The sequence below is a fragment of the Taudactylus pleione genome, unplaced genomic scaffold (assembly GCF_031769625.1).
Source record: "Taudactylus pleione unplaced genomic scaffold, aTauple2 ptg000559l, whole genome shotgun sequence".
Taxonomy (NCBI): Eukaryota; Metazoa; Chordata; class Amphibia; order Anura; family Myobatrachidae; genus Taudactylus; species Taudactylus pleione.
The window spans coordinates 670,510-687,194 of NW_028284961.1; the positions used below are offsets into that span (position 1 = coordinate 670,510).

General features: G+C 47.6%; 1 protein-coding gene across 1 annotated transcript in view; it reads right to left on the minus strand.

The window, feature by feature from the left end:
* The window catches only part of ABCB10 (ATP binding cassette subfamily B member 10), a 65,299-nt gene extending 48,825 nt beyond the window's left edge, over positions 1-16,474 (minus strand). Inside the window, exons 1-2 of the mRNA XM_088452916.1 lie at positions 15,817-16,474; positions 7,676-7,876 (exon numbers count right to left, since the gene is read on the minus strand). Coding sequence (XP_088309042.1) covers positions 7,676-7,876; positions 15,817-16,174 — 559 coding nt within the window. The 5' untranslated portion in view covers positions 16,175-16,474. The remainder of the gene's footprint in view (positions 1-7,675; positions 7,877-15,816) is intronic.
* Positions 16,475-16,685: the final 211 nt, after the last annotated feature.

Genomic DNA, 16,685 nt, shown 5'->3' on the forward strand with positions numbered 1-16,685 from the left:
TGTGGTTTCTGGTCAATGACTTTTACAGGCAGACCAGCGGACCCAACCCATGCCACGTGAACACATCCCACACCATTATGGAACCACCACCATCCTGCATGGTGCCTTGTTGAAAACTGGGTCTATGCCACACTTGTACCATACCATCAGCCGGAAACAACTGGAACTGTGACTCAGCGGACCACACCACATGTTGCCAGTACTCCAGGGTCCAATTAGCAACATCACGAACCCAGGTGAGGTGCTGTATCCAATTTCATAGTATTAACAGGGGCACTCTAGTGGTTTTCTGCTCCCATATCACATGGAAGCTAAAAGAACGCTGCACTGACCTGCTGCAATATACATCTGGTACCTCCTACATTCAAAGTGGATGAGATTTGAGCCTGTGTCACTTGTCTGTTACCTAGGACAATGCTGGGCAGATCCTGCTGGTCACTATCATTAAGCACCCGTGGTTGGCCACTGTGTTGTCCATGGTGGGTGGTAATGCCTTTCATGAGGTATTCCTGATACACACGACACCATAGATAGAAAAATTTTAAATGTCTGCACAACCTCGGAAATGGAATGTCCCATTCGTTGGGCACCCACTCTCATGCCCCATTCCAACTCCGATAATTCATGTTGCCTTGCCATGAGCAGCCGAGCAGATGTTAAATCTACCTCACGAGATGTCAGATTACAGGTCTGGGTATTTCCAAGGGCTTTTGGGATCAACAGCCGGTTCTGCTTTTGTGGCTATTATGACTGCATGTGCAGCAGTGCTTACATACCTTGTATCCCATGTTCTGTAATGTTTCCTAATGCAAGTCTTTTGCAATTATTACTAGTTTTGTTTGCACTATTTCCGTACTTTGTACGGCACTAAGAGACCCTTTGTGGTGCCATATAAATAAAGGCTAATAACACTATCAGTAGAAATACACAGTCATGGAGATGAGTAATACATTTCTGTTTAGTGAATGGGAATAAATTAGATGGTTGGGCAAATACTTTAGGTCTGGGGTTAAAGTGGGCCGGAACAGGGCAGAACTGCGTTCCGTCACTTCTATTTGGAGATGAAACCAGTTCCGCCTCCTCCGACCCACCTCAGCCCAGTGCCACAGCCTGGCTTCATTTGCTGTGCGCTGGGATTTTGTTACCAGCGGGTGCCTGGCTCCCTCCCCGCAGCTCTCTCCAGGGCAACGTTAGCGGTAGCCGGAGGCTCACTTTTGAGCTCCGGCTTCTGTGTTCCCCCCATGGACACTATGGTAGAGACGTCATGATGTCTCACCCTTTATTCAGAGGAGCAGATAGGCGGACGCAGGATCTGGGCTTAAGGTAAGTATCGTTGTTTTTTTTTTGTTGGTGTAAATGGCTTCACTATAAGGGGCATAACTTCTGGGAGCAGTACTGCCACAGGGGGCACCACTCCTGGGGGTCACTGCATAAGGGTCACCACTACTGGAGGCACTGGGGGCACCACTACTGGGGGGGGGGGGGGTTCCACCATTTTTCTAGGACTACTTTGAGCAGTGCTTTAGGGTATCCGGTCGACTCTTCAACATTCAGAAGGTCGAATATCAGAATGTCGACAGGTTGTGAATGTTGACACTAAAATGTCACCATATGTTTTCTTTGTTGATGTTTAGGGTTTATGATTAGTCTAAATTAACCCAAAAAAATATAGGTCAACATGTTGGTGTCAATATGCGTAATGTCAACATAATGCTTAATGTCAACATACTGAATGTGTCAACATCTTAACCATGTTGAACTTAATAACTGGCTACACACTGATTGATCAACCAAACGACCGTGTCGACATGCAGACAATCAGAACCTGTCGACAAGTCATACCACATAAGTACAAATGGATATTCTATATTTAAGCCTGAACTACACTAAAATGCACTGCCAGCTGGTTCCTTCTGTACCTCAGGTGTGGATTAAAAAATCTACAGTAAGAGAGGTCAACAGTGTCTAAGTAGACATCAACTGGTAGACAGGAAATTGGTCGACAGGTACAAAAGATAGACGGGTACAAAATGTCGACATGGTAAAAAAGTTGCCAAAATGGTCAATACATTTTTGTTTTGTTTTCTACCCTAATTTTTATCCTAACCCTTCCCTTGGTGCTTAACCCTAACTCCCCCTCTTGGTGCCTTACCCTAACCGTCCCTCCTGATTAGGCATCAGGAGGGACGGTTAGGGTTAGGCACCAAGAGGGAGAGGCACTTAACCCTCCGGTAAGTGCCTAAGCCTACAAAAAAAAATATGAGTCAACCATTTTTAAGTTGACCATCGTTGTGTCAAACTTTTGAACCTTCAATCTTCATCCATATCGACCTTTTGTGTGTCTACCAGTTGGGTTCTTTTACTTTACACTATTGATTGGTACCCTTGTACCTCAACTGTCTTGGTTTGGGGCAACTGTCTCACCATCCAGCAGTTGGCACATTTGTACCAACTCATGGGAAAGAGGAAGCATGTCCGCTCATTAAGGTGATTGGGTGCTTCACACACCAAGGCATCTGGGTGACACTGAAATGCTATGAAAAGCAAATCAAGAGTGATAGAAGAGGGACAGTTGGGTGGGACAGCAAATCACCACTAAAGAGCAAAAAAAAAGTCCCCAGAGTTAAGGCACACATCCACTAGACGATTAAATTGAGCAATTGAACTATAACGATATCGTTCAATAATCGCTTGCACATTGTTAAAAATATTTCTAAAACGACCAATGGAGCATGCTCCCGCTGGTCGTTTAGACATCTATGAGTGGGCAAACATGCTGGACTACCTGACGATAATGTCAGGTTAGGCACGCTTGCAGATGATGGATGACCCTGCACTGAATGACTCCTCACTCAGTGTAGGCACATCACAGACTGACAAACGACTGCACGATTACAATGTCATAATCGTGCAGTTGTTTTCATGTCTTTAAGTGGATGGGCAGCATAAGAAATGGCGAGCGCGAGTGCATATCACTGCGATCCAGATTCCGCAGCTCAGGGTGCAGCCGAAATTACTCTGCAAGTAATCGCACTGCACGTACGGGTGTAGGAGTCCTGTAAATAGCAGCACGGTTTTATCTGTTGGTCCGTTGTGGCGTGAACATACCTCTAACATGGTCATTCCCATGCTATTAGAGGTGGTGTGCAGAGCTGTAACTAGACTTTTTGGTGCCCTGTGCCAGAGAGAGCATTGGTGCCACCCCCCCACCCCCCACCCCCATTTTTTAAATAGGGACATAAGATAGTGCACCTGAAAAAGGGAAGAGATAGGAGAGGCCAGGAGATGCTGGGGATAAATAGGGACATAATATAGTGCACCTGAGAGAGGGTCATGGGCTCATGGGGAAGGGCCAGGGAAGAGATAGGGGAGGCCAGGAGATGCTGGGGATAAATAGTGACATAACATAGTGCACCTGAGAGAGGGTCATGGGCTCATGGGGAAGGGCCAGGGAAGAGATAGGGGAGGCCAGGAGATGCTGGGGATAAATAGGGACATAATATAGTGCACCTGAGAGAGGGCCATGGCCTCATGGGGAAGGGCCAGGGAAGAGATAGGGGAGGCCAGGAGATGCTGGGGATAAATAGGGACATAATATAGTGCACCTGAGAGAGGGCCATGGCCTCATGGGGAAGGGCCAGGGAAGAGATAGGAGAGGCTAGGAGATGCTGGGAATAAATAGGGACATAATATAGTGCACCTGAGAGAGGACCATGGCTTCATGGGGAAGGGCCAGGGAAGAGATAGGGGAGGCCAGGAGATGCTGGGGATAAATAGGGACATAATATAGTGCACCTGAGAGAGGGTCATGGCCTCATGGGGAAGGGCCAGGGAAGAGATAGGGGAGGCCAGGAGATGCTGGGGATAAATAGGGACATAATATAGTGCACCTGAGAGAGGGCCATGGCCTCATGGGGAAGGGCCAGGGAAGAGATAGGGGAGGCCAGGAGATGGTGGGGATAAATAGGGACATAATATAGTGCACCTGAGAGAGGGCCATGGCCTCATGGGGAAGGGATGGGGAAGAGATAGGGGAGGCCAGGAGATGCTGGGAATAAATAGGGACATAATATAGTGCACCTGAGAGAGGGCCATGGCCTCATGGGGAAGGGATGGGGAAGAGATAGGGGAGGCCAGGAGATGCTGGGGATAAATAGGGACATAATATAGTGCACCTGAGAGAGGGCCATGGCCTCATGGGGAAGGACCAGGGAAGAGATAGGGGAGGCCAGGAGATGCTGGGGATAAATAGGGACATAATATAGTGCACCTGAGAGAGGGCCATGGCCTCATGGGGAAGGGCCAGGGAAGAGATAGGGGAGGCCAGGTGATGCTGGGGATAAATAGGGACATAATATAGTGCACCTGAGAGAGGGCCATGGCCTCATGGGGAAGGGCCAGGGAAGAGATAGGGGAGGCCAGGAGATGCTGGGGATAAATAGGGACATAATATAGTGCACCTGAGAGAGGGCCATGGCCTCATGGGGAAGGGATGGGGAAGAGATAGGGGAGGCCAGGAGATGCTGGGGATAAATAGGGACATAATATAGTGCACCTGAGAGAGGGCCATGGCCTCATGGGGAAGGGATGGGGAAGAGATAGGGGAGGCCAGGAGATGCTGGGGATAAATAGGGACATAATATAGTGCACCTGAGAGAGGGCCATGGCCTCATGGGGAAGGGCCAGGGAAGAGATAGGGGAGGCCAGGTGATGCTGGGGATAAATAGGGACATAATATAGTGCACCTGAGAGAGGGCCATGGCCTCATGGGGAAGGGCCAGGGAAGAGATAGGGGAGGCCAGGAGATGCTGGGGATAAATAGGGACATAATATAGTGCACCTGAGAGAGGGCCATGGCCTCATGGGGAAGGGCCAGGGAAGAGATAGGGGAGGCCAGGAGATGCTGGGGATAAATAGGGACATAATTTAGTGCACCTGAGAGAGGGCCATGGCCTCATGGGGAAGGGCCAGGGAAGAGATAGGGGAGGCCAGGAGATGCTGGGGATAAATAGGGACATAATATAGTGCACCTGAGAGAGGGCCATGGCCTCATGGGGAAGGGCCAGGGAAGAGATAGGCGAGGCCAGGAGATGCTGGGGATAAAAGTAGAGGAAGCTACAAGTGAGAATGATAATAAACAGGAAAAGTGACAGGCCCAAACAGCGCCCCCTGCCCTGTGGTGCCCTGTGCCACGGCACTGGTGAAACTACCCTAGTTACGGCCCTGGTGGTGTGGCCGGCTTTACAAACACTTTTGATTTCAGAGGTATGTGTAAAGTGCAACATACACGTCTGTGGAGATCTCAGCGACTTATTTTTTGATCTCTCTCTTTGTAGGTCATCTTAAGTTTTCGCCTTAAGTTTGCGAGTTTTGGTGTGATCTTCTCACGCTCCTGTTTTTCACACAATCCTATTACAAAAGATGAGAAAATGCATTTGCACGAAAACGGTTAATGGACTAACCTGCGAAAAGTACAGCAAGATTTGGGGAAATCTATCTGTACCCCGTAAAACGGATAACTGACATAGGAAATCAATATAGAAGTGTATTAGTAGTCCTAATAAAAGTATTTAGGATTCTTAACTTGTGTTAAATAGCAAAATAAATGCTGCAGTTAAATTAGGAGTACATGAAAATAGGTGCAAGTATATTTTTGCGTCATTATTGGTCAAATCAAGCTAACCAAGGGATTCTGAAACAAGCCCATACATTTTTTTTTCACCCGCTTTGAGATGGTGAGTTCGCATGTGCAAAAACTTCATTAATAAGATTGCACGATGAGCGTTTTTTGTGCAAAAAGTTTGCACCTGCCTGCGAACACTCTTTGCCAAAATGCGGCTTTTCACGGCTAATTCGATATGAATTAGCTGGGTTTATTCACTACCCGATTACATAGAGCAATTGCACGTTTACGACATCGTAATCGTGAAATCGTTCAGTAATCGGGCACACATCGGGGATGTAAATGACGGAAATGACCAGCGATGCGCGCTCCCGCTGGTCGTTTCCGACATCAATCATCGCCCTAACATGCTGGTCAACCTGACGATCAGGTTGAGCATGTTAGTGGATGCTTGCTGTGCCTACACTGAATGACTGATCGCTCAGTGTAGGCACAGCACCAGACTGTGAAAGGATGGATCGGTCAGTGTAGGCACAGCACCAGACTGTGAAACGATGGATCGGTCAGTGTAGGCACAGCACCAGACTGTGAAACGATGGATCGGTCAGTGTAGGCACAGCACCAGACTGTGAAACGATGGATCGGTCAGTGTAGGCACAGCACCAGACTGTGAAACGATGGATCGGTCAGTGTAGGCACAGCACCAGACTGTGAAACGATGGATCGGTCAGTGTAGGCACAGCACCAGACTGTGAAATGATGGATCGGTCAGTGTAGGCACAGCACCAGACTGTGAAATGATGGATCGGTCAGTGTAGGCACAGCACCAGACTGTGAAATGACTGCACAATTACAATGTCCTAATCGTGCAGTAGTTTCTAGGTCTGCTAGTGGATGTGCCCCATGCTAAAAATGTTCTTTTATACAGTTATTGCAAACTCTACATAGTTCCTTAAAATAATGTCCCAATGCAGTAAGATTCCGTAACATCCCCTGACAGATATAAGACCTGTAACTATGTGACTAATCGTGGTGCAGAAGATGGTATGGCATATCTGTAGATCTATACTCTTGGGCAGAACTGGACATACCGAGTGTTTTAATTGCATATACAAACTATATTAATCTATGAACTTGTGGAAATCACAGGTTTTATAGAATTTCCCCTCTATTATTATTATTATTATATAATAAGGTCAAAATGATGACACATTTCTGTAGCGCGCCGCATAATGTTGCCCAAAGTATCCAATCACACTGCAGACAATATAAGAGAAGAAACGTCAATGCAAGAAGCGTTTCCTACACTCTACTCGAGAATGTATCTAACAAACTGCAACTGCCGGCTAATCTGTCAGAGAGAGCACAGAGAGGACATCAAAGGTGTCACACAGCGCGATTCATTACTAATCGCAACTGCGATCGCAGCGCAACATAAGGACGCACACTTCCCCATACGCACATCCGTAATACCTTGCGTGTTTCCAAAAGCATCAGTAACATCGGAGCCTGACGCACAATTGCACAAGGTCAGACCTTACTCGGAAATCACCAACATCATCGTACTCCGTGAAAGCCTAAGCTGGGTATAGCATCGCAACGGCTAATTTATGCACACCCCTGTAACAGCGTTCAAACCCACTGGAACGCCTGCGTTTGGTTGCCCCCCCCCCCGTCACCACCCACACACAGTACTTCCTGTCAATCATTGTGCAGTGGGTCTGCGTGATGTCTGCGATCGCAAACCAGATCGCAGTGGCGACTTTGTGCGCGAGCACTGCGATGCATACGCATGCATAGAACACGACAATCGGACGATTGCGTGCGTATTCGCAGTTGCTATCGGTAATGAATCAGGCCCACAGTCTTTACCCTGCGATGGGACATAAACAGTTAAATTCCTATAAAAAGGACACGATGGGGAAATCAATGGGGGAATATAATGCAGTTATTACATTTTATTTTATTGTTAGGCGACTTCATTTACTAAACTGTCTGCTCTCCAAACCACTCTCACCCGCTACCTTCACCACTTGGCGCAGTGCTCCTTACCTGAGGTCTGCATGAGGTAGACGCGGATACCGTTGGCCGCTGCTCCGCACAGGAAGACTCCGCTGAGTAAGGCACAGAGGGTTGTAAGGCTGGACGTGAAATCCTCCGCGGCATTCGAATAGATGACATCAATCACTTTGCCCAGAAAGAAAGGCGCAGACATGGTGATGCCACTGGACACGGTGAGGAATCCCACTGCGGCTGCAAGAGAGAGGCGACACCAACGTCATCGGTTCTGCTCAGCACCAGGACTATTCCTGCAGGACATGCCCGATGCTTTTACATGACGGACACTAGAGACAGCACACAGCTCTCACCATATAATAATAGCAGGAAACAGAAACAACATAATATTTCCAAAACACACGTCCTAGTTGTTAATATGCCAGTTTACAACAGATTAAATTTATTAACTTTTCTGTCGCAATGTTGGAGAAGATGTTTAATATGTCCTGATCTGCTTTCTATTCTCAGTGTGCTCATATATGCGGCATTACAGTCTCTGCAGTCAAACCCCCAAAAATGGCGCATTCAGAGCTTTGGTTGCTCACCGCATACACACCAAGCACCGGAATGTGATACTTGGATGCAGTGGGCAATGCCATCTTTAGATGGCGTTGCCCAATAGAAGCCTATGGCCATCTATTCGCAAACTTCTGTGAAAGGGATCCAATCGGCGCCCCCAGCTGCACATCGTGACTTGACACATGCGCAGTCAGACTTCTGGATCGTAAACCCGGAATAAACGGAAATGCGGCCAAAACTCAGAAAACAGGGGTTTTGATCACAATTCGCCCATAGTGAGTGGGAGATAACTAATCTACTTGTGAGCTCTGGTGAGATGTATGAAATGATTTAAGAAAGCAGTGTGAGCACTTACACCCCCACCCTCACTATTCACTCTAAGATAACGTCATTTATTGTAAGAACATTGAAACTCTCTGCAAACTAGTTAAACCTGAACAGGGGCGGTGCGAGTCTAAGCTTTAGGTCTCTGCATTGGCTGCTGGCCCTCATTAGAGACATCTCATACCACTATTACACAGGGAAAAGACATTTACCCAGCTTTTACACGGCATTTAATGCACGCTTTCTTTTTTTGCCGGCCCCAGCCTGTACCCCCTTCACACTGAAAAGCTAATTGCAGGGTCAACCATTTGGATATGGACTCGGTAATAATCAACCAGGGTATTTCTTCTGTGTGCGAAAGAGTCAACCAGAGAAACTTTGGTAAAACCCAGGGTTGACCCATTCACCCAGAAAAATACCGGGTCCAACTGCTTAACCTGGCAATTTGCTGTTCTGTGTAAAAGGGGTATTAGTTTGCAGTTTGTCAATAATGAAAAAAAAATGAAAACTACCTTGAACCTGGAACAATTAAACAGCAAAAAACGTAACTACTTGATAACACATGGAACTATCCTTTCAAATCCATTTAATCATATAGCCGGAGAATTCATCCAGGATTAGCAGGTCATGTGCACTTAGCCTGTGACTGGCAGAACTAGTCATGTGTGAACTCAAATACTCCGTATCATGCACTGAGGGCCCTATAGTGATTCTGTGTATACAGTGTAATCATCAATACGTCATATTATCCGCATTCATCCTCAGGGAACTGGCACCCATTCATACAGAGTATTTTACTGCAGAATAAATATGTACTAGCAGCACCCAGCTATGGCCGGGGTACAGAGGGTCAGGCTGTACTAGTAGCACCCAGATATGGTGGGGGGACAGAGGGATAGGCTGTACTAGCAGCACCCAGATATGGCGGGAGTACAGAGGGTTAGGCTGTACTAGAAGCACCCAGATATGGTGGGGGGACAGAGGGATAGGCTGTACTAGCAGCACCCAGATATGGCGGGAGTACAGAGGGTTAGGCTGTACTAGCAGCACCCAGCTATGGCGGGAGTACAGAGGCTCAGGCTGTACTAGCAGCACCCAGATATGGCGGGGGTACAGAGGGTCAAGCTGTACTAGCAGCACCCAGATATGGCGGGGGTACAGAGGGTTAGGCTGTACTAGCAGAACTCAGCTATAGAGTGGGGTGACAGAGGGTTAAGCTGGCCACACACCTAAAGATTTTCTGTCCAACTATCCAACTAGTTGATTGGTTGGAAAGAAAATCTGGTAACGTATGGGAGTAACTGATGATCAGCAATTTGCACCTAAATGCCAGAAAACAGATCAAAATGGTGTCAGACAAGTTTGTTAAATGTTTAATCCAAACAATTTGTTCAAATAACAGTTTTTGTCCATTTTCCGGTGTTTGGGAGCAAATTGCTGACTGTCATCTGCACCCATACGTTACCAGATTTTCATTCCAACCAATCAACTAGTTGGATGGTTGGACAGAGAATCTCTACGTGTGTATGCAGCATTAGATGTACTATAGTAGCAGCAATCAGCTATTGCCTGGTGAAATCTGTTCTAGAGTTGAATTCCAAATAAGAACCGTTACTCTCTGTATTTTCTGGTCTGTATTATGTAACACTAAGATGTGTAAATACTTTGGGGGCATTTTGAAAGTTTGATGGAAGTTGCAGAAATGTACAGAACTTCCTAAGCAGCCGAGTGTGTATCTTCTGAGGAATGTTACCAAATACAACATGGCTCAATAGATAAGACCTTTTACCTTCACATCAGACAGAATCTGCTGCCAGCGAGGTGAAAAGAGACGACACCATATAACGCTATCTCTGTCTGAGACAGTCACTAATACACCCAACACCAGAGTCTGAAGCTTCGTCTTTCGACATTATAATAACTAACTGCGCAGTACTGGATACACCCAACACCATTTACTCTCACTGGGCCTTAGAAGTTGAAGTTGCACTACCAGGACTGAATATAATATTTTAAGGTGGCCCCTCACCTGAGCCCCAGGGGCCACAACAAGCAGCCATCTTTCCTAGATACTGACAGTTCTGCATTAACCAAATTTAAATGGTGTCATGTGTACAGGTGGGAGGACCAATAGCATGCTACAATCTATCAATACTGGCCTGTAACTTGTCCCCCCCCCTCCTTTTCTGTGAGGGCTACCCGATAATAGCGCAGGGACAAATATTTAACAAATAGTTCCACCCAAAGTGAACATTTAGCTGTGAGCAATATCTGGCGATGAGGCTATTCGATGACCGCCAGCGACTGGTCCTATCGGTCCCAATAGCGTCATGTCATTAGTGGATAACACTTTTACCTGTCTAAAGAAAAGCGATTGAGCAGAGGCTGGGAGAGTGCAGAAGGGATCACAGGCCTCTGCCCGCTCCAGCTGACGCCATCTGTACTCAGGCAGGCAGAGTGTCGCTCTCCCAGCACCAGGGGAAGTATGCTGGAGCATGGTGGAAGGAATCTGGATGTTGGACCCAGGTAAGTAACATTTCAGGATGAGTGTTATAGGGGTTTACATAGAGTATCCTGATAACGATTCAATAAAGGGCACTTAATACTTCAATATACATTTAAGTAGTGTGCTGAGGTAATTGGCTGCACGGCCAACAACCTGCACAACAGGGAGAGAATGGGGATAGAATAGAGACCCTGGGGGGCAGCATTAGTGCACATCTGACAGGAGTGATAATGTGGAGTATAGGGGAACTTATATTAACCCAATACAATATCAACAACTAATCCACCACAGCTCACCTCTGGCACAGAAGCAGAGCACAAGTCTGGGCCCTTGCACTGGCGCACGGCCGTACAGATGTGACAGCCACCACCTATGTCAGTACGCTGATACCGAAACTCTCTGGGGGACGGGTCTAATGACTGTAAGAGCAGCTGAGTATTTGTCATTCATTTTTTTTTTTAACTGGTCCCTGGTTGAATCTTCCTGGGTCCCTCCGGGAAAGCTCAGAGACAGAATAACGTGTGGGACTCCAGCACAGACATATCAGGGAAACTAATGGTACTGTGTGTGGAGTTTGTACATGCTCACTATGCTTATGTACTATCACACTAATAGTAGGTTAGTTGGCTTCTGCTAAAGAAGAAATAAATAAAATAAATGTACCCTATTGTGTATGTGAGTACATGTAATATAGAGTGTAAGCTCCACTGGTGCAGGGCCTGGTGTGAATGGCTAATCTCCGGAATGTGTGTGCGCTGTATAAATATCCGGTAATAAATAAGTACAGTATGTCACATACCTGCAGCCATTAAACAACACACATAAGGGCTGGTTCTGAGTCGGAGGCAGCAGCATCCATGTTTTCGTGTATGGCGGTCGCCGGTCTGCGACTTTATGCAAATGCAACTACATGTCCTTCCCTGGTGTACAACCGTGCGTCTGACTGTTCCAGGACTGAGACCCACGCTGTGAGCATCCGTAGATACTGAAATACCGATTGGTGCATCTTTAGACGGCACCATCAGTCGCTCCCATTATACTGACACCAGCTCTATGGCAAGCGCAGTGTCTCCAGCTGTGTACGGCGTCCTGTGCGTGGGACTGAGCGTCTCTGTACGCAGCCACTACCAGTGACACTCTCATAACACACCAATAAGATGGACCATCGCCGTGTGCGTGCGCTAAGCCACCTCCATGTCACCGCCCAGGAACGCCCAATACATTCTTAACACATTTCTAAGAACGTCTCCTGTGCACCTCAATCACAGCTGCGACTCTGTGTGCACGCAATCTGGACGCACGCGCAATGTGATAGATGCACACGGAGAAGAGAAATATCGCACCATTGCGTCCAAAATCGGCACTGCGTGCAACGCTGAACCAGGCAGTCTACATATAAGCGAAGGGACAGGGAAAACATGGCGTCTGGGACTGCGACAATAGTGTGTAACATGATGGTTTTACTCTGTTAGGGACCATGTCAGGGAATTTGGCCAGAACCTGCTTCTTCTGCTACAGAACCACAGTAACAAGCGGTGCCCACAGCGGGGCCTAGAACCACAGTAACAAGCGGTGCCCACAGCGGGGCCTAGAACCACAGTAACAAGCGGTGCCCACAGCGGGGCCTAGAACCACAGTAACAAGCGGTGCCCACAGCGAGGCCTAGAACCACAGTAACAAGCGGTGCCCACAGCGGGGCCTAGAACCACAGTAACAAGCGGTGCCCACAGCGGGGCCTAGAACCACAGTAACAAGCGGTGCCCACAGCGGGGCCTAGAACCACAGTAACAAGCGGTGCCCACAGCGAGGCCTAGAACCACAGTAACAAGCGGTGCCCACAGCGGGGCCTAGAACCACAGTAACAAGCGGTGCCCACAGCGAGGCCTAGAACCACAGTAACAAGCGGTGCCCACAGCAGGGCCTAGAACCACAGTAACAAGCGGTGCCCACAGCGAGGCCTAGAACCACAGTAACAAGCGGTGCCCACAGCGAGGCCTAGAACCACAGTAACAAGCGGTGCCCACAGCGGGGCCTAGAACCACAGTAACAAGCGGTGCCCACAGCGAGGCCTAGAACCACAGTAACAAGCGGTGCCCACAGCGAGGCCTAGAACCACAGTAACAAGCGGTGCCCACAGCGGGGCCTAGAACCACAGTAACAAGCGGTGCCCACAGCGGGGCCTAGAACCACAGTAACAAGCGGTGCCCACAGCGAGGCCTAGAACCACAGTAACAAGCGGTGCCCACAGCGGGGCCTAGAACCACAGTAACAAGCGGTGCCCACAGCGAGGCCTAGAACCACAGTAACAAGCGGTGCCCACAGCAGGGCCTAGAACCACAGTAACAAGCGGTGCCCACAGCGAGGCCTAGAACCACAGTAACAAGCGGTGCCCACAGCGAGGCCTAGAACCACAGTAACAAGCGGTGCCCACAGCGGGGCCTAGAACCATACATCACAACTGTCCCTTTTCCGTTATAATTTAGTAGAGCTGGCACCCAGTGTAGGGGTTATAGCGCTGCCGGCCATACACATATAATAGTACAGTGAGTGTACGAGTTACCGTTTTTCACCCAGAGCACCACTCACACTAATCCCCTTTATCAGGCTTTGGGAGTCTGATTAACTCTTTAAAAAGTCCCTTTTATGATCTTTATACTGCAACATTCTAATCATGGGTAGCTAAGTTACCAGCCAAGAGAACCCTATAGGCTTACCATCTACAGCATAACTGTATGATATGGAATAGGAAGTTATTTATGACATGGCGGGTCAGAATTATTATTTTTTTTTTTTTTTCATTTCAAATTATCAGAAATTCTACAGAAAGTAAAAAATTCATCAAAAATAAAGTCATCTCCTCTGAAATTATGGACGAGAGAAGTAGTACTGTGCATAAATCTAATCACACAATACATCCAGTATATGCCAGTAACAGAAGTGATACTGTGGATTCATACATACAGAACAGGGATAGATCAACAAAAAAAAAAAAAACTGGAGAAGTGGAACTGTGCAGTTATACATACAGCCCTGCAACATACACTGACTATTACACACAGCATACATACCATGATAAGTTGTACTGTGCAGTGATATATACACTGACTATTACACACAGCATACAGACCATGATAAGTTGTACTGAGCAGTCATATATACACTGACTATTACACACAGAATACAGACCATGATAAGTTGTACTGTGCAGTGATATATACAGCCCTGGGAAACACACTGACTATAATACACACAGAATACAGACCATGAGAAGTTGTACTGTGCAGTGATATATACAGCCCTGGGAAATACACTGACTATTACACACAGAACACAGACCATGAGAAGTCGTATTGAGCAGTCATACATACACTGACTATTACACATAGCATACAGACCATTAGAAGTTGTACTGCGCAGTCATACATACACTGACTATTACACATAGCAGACAGATCATGAGAAGTTGTACTGTGCAGTCATATATACAGCCCTGGGACATACACTGACAATTACACACAGGACACAGACCATGAGAAGTTGTACTGAGCAGCCATACATACAGTACATACAGCCCTGGGACATACACTGTCAATTACACATAGCAGACAGACCATGAGAAGTTGTACTGTGCAGTCATACATACAGCCCTGGGACATACACTGACAATTACACACAGCATACAGACCATGAGAAGTTGTACTGAGCAGTCATACATACAGTACATACAGCCCTGGGACATACACTGACAATTACACACAGGATACAGACCATGAGAAGTTGTACTGAGCAGCCATACATACAGTACATACAGCCCTGGGACATACACTGACAATTACACATAGCATACAGACCATGAGAAGTTGTACTGTGCAGTGATACATACAGCCCTGGGACATACAATGACAATTACACATAGCATACAGACCATGAGAAGTTGTACTGAGCAGTCATACATACAGTACATACAGCCCTGGGACATACACTGACAATTACACATAGCATACAGACCATGAGAAGTTGTACTGAGCAGCCATACATACAGTACATACAGCCCTGGGACATACACTGACAATTACACATAGCATACAGACCATGAGAAGTTGTACTGTGCAGTGATACATACAGCCCTGGGACATACAATGACAATTACACATAGCATACAGACCATGAGAAGTTGTACTGAGCAGTCATACATACAATACATACAGCCCTGGGACATACACTGACAATTACACATAGCATACAGACCATGAGAAGTTGTACTGAGCAGCCATACATACAGTACATACAGCCCTGGGACATACACTGACAATTACACATAGCATACAGACCATGAGAAGTTGTACTGAGCAGCCATACATACAGTACATACAGCCCTGGGACATACACTGACAATTACACATAGCATACAGACCATGAGAAGTTGTACTGAGCAGCCATACATACAGTACATACAGCCCTGGGACATACACTGACAATTACACATAGCATACAGACCATGAGAAGTTGTACTGAGCAGCCATACATACAGTACATACAGCCCTGGGACATACACTGACAATTACACATAGCATACAGACCATGAGAAAACAATATATCAGAACAGCAGGATGAGCACCAGCTATACACTACACTACACTGACCCCCATGTACCACTAACATGAGCATTATAGCTAAAGCTAATTATATCCAGTAACAGTCAATTCCGGGTCACAGAGTCTCTAGCCAGGAAGGAGGCACCATACAGACATGACAGACAATAATGACAGTACATGGTGACAGGTACCTGCCAGCCTCCACCTCTCCGGATGTGCCAGGGTCAGCAGCCTCCTCACGTCCTGGGAGGCCAGGCTCTGCTTGTTGCCCCTGGCCCCCTCCCTCTGGTCCTGGCCCTTCTCTGCGGGCTCCCCAGGCTTGCTGGAGGGGGCACTACTGTAACACCTGTAGCTGGCAGCAGCGAGGGGTGGGCACAACGTCCTGCCATGGTGTGCAGCTGGCCTGGTGGGGGTCAGCAGGGGGTATCTGCGGGGCAGAGAGGTCCTATAGCAGCAGCTCACAGGGTAAACAGGCTGCCTACAGAGCAGCCACAATCTGCCCCTGCTGGCTCCAAGCATGTGTGAGAGGGAGAGAGAGGGGCCCAGCATGGCTGCTCCTACACCTGGGTCACCTACTGCAGAGTCTCCCGGGGAGGTCAGCTCCTGGGGGTCTCCTCCATGTGCAGCAGAGATATCTCCTGTGTGTGGGGCTGAGATAAGGCTGCACTCCTCCTTCTCCCAGGGTGTGGGGCTCTCATATCTGCCATGTCATCATGTCTGCTACCAGCAGTGTCTCCTCCTGTGCCAGGGCTGTCAGTGCCCCCCTCCTGTGCCAGGGCTGTCAGTGTACCCCTGTCCTCTCTGTATGGCAGATGCCCCTGCCGCTTTGCCTCCTGCCTCTCTTGCACTTGCCCCCGCCCCTTCCTCCCGCAGACATGGCAACATTAACCTTCTCCTCCCCAGCTCAGGCTCTGTCTAGGTAACATTACATTATAGTGATGACACTGTACTGACTCCCAGTAACCATTACAGGACATAGTAGAGGTTACCCCATAACGTATTCACTATTATGTCTCTATCATTTCACAGAGTCACATTATAGTAGTGCTGGATATTATTA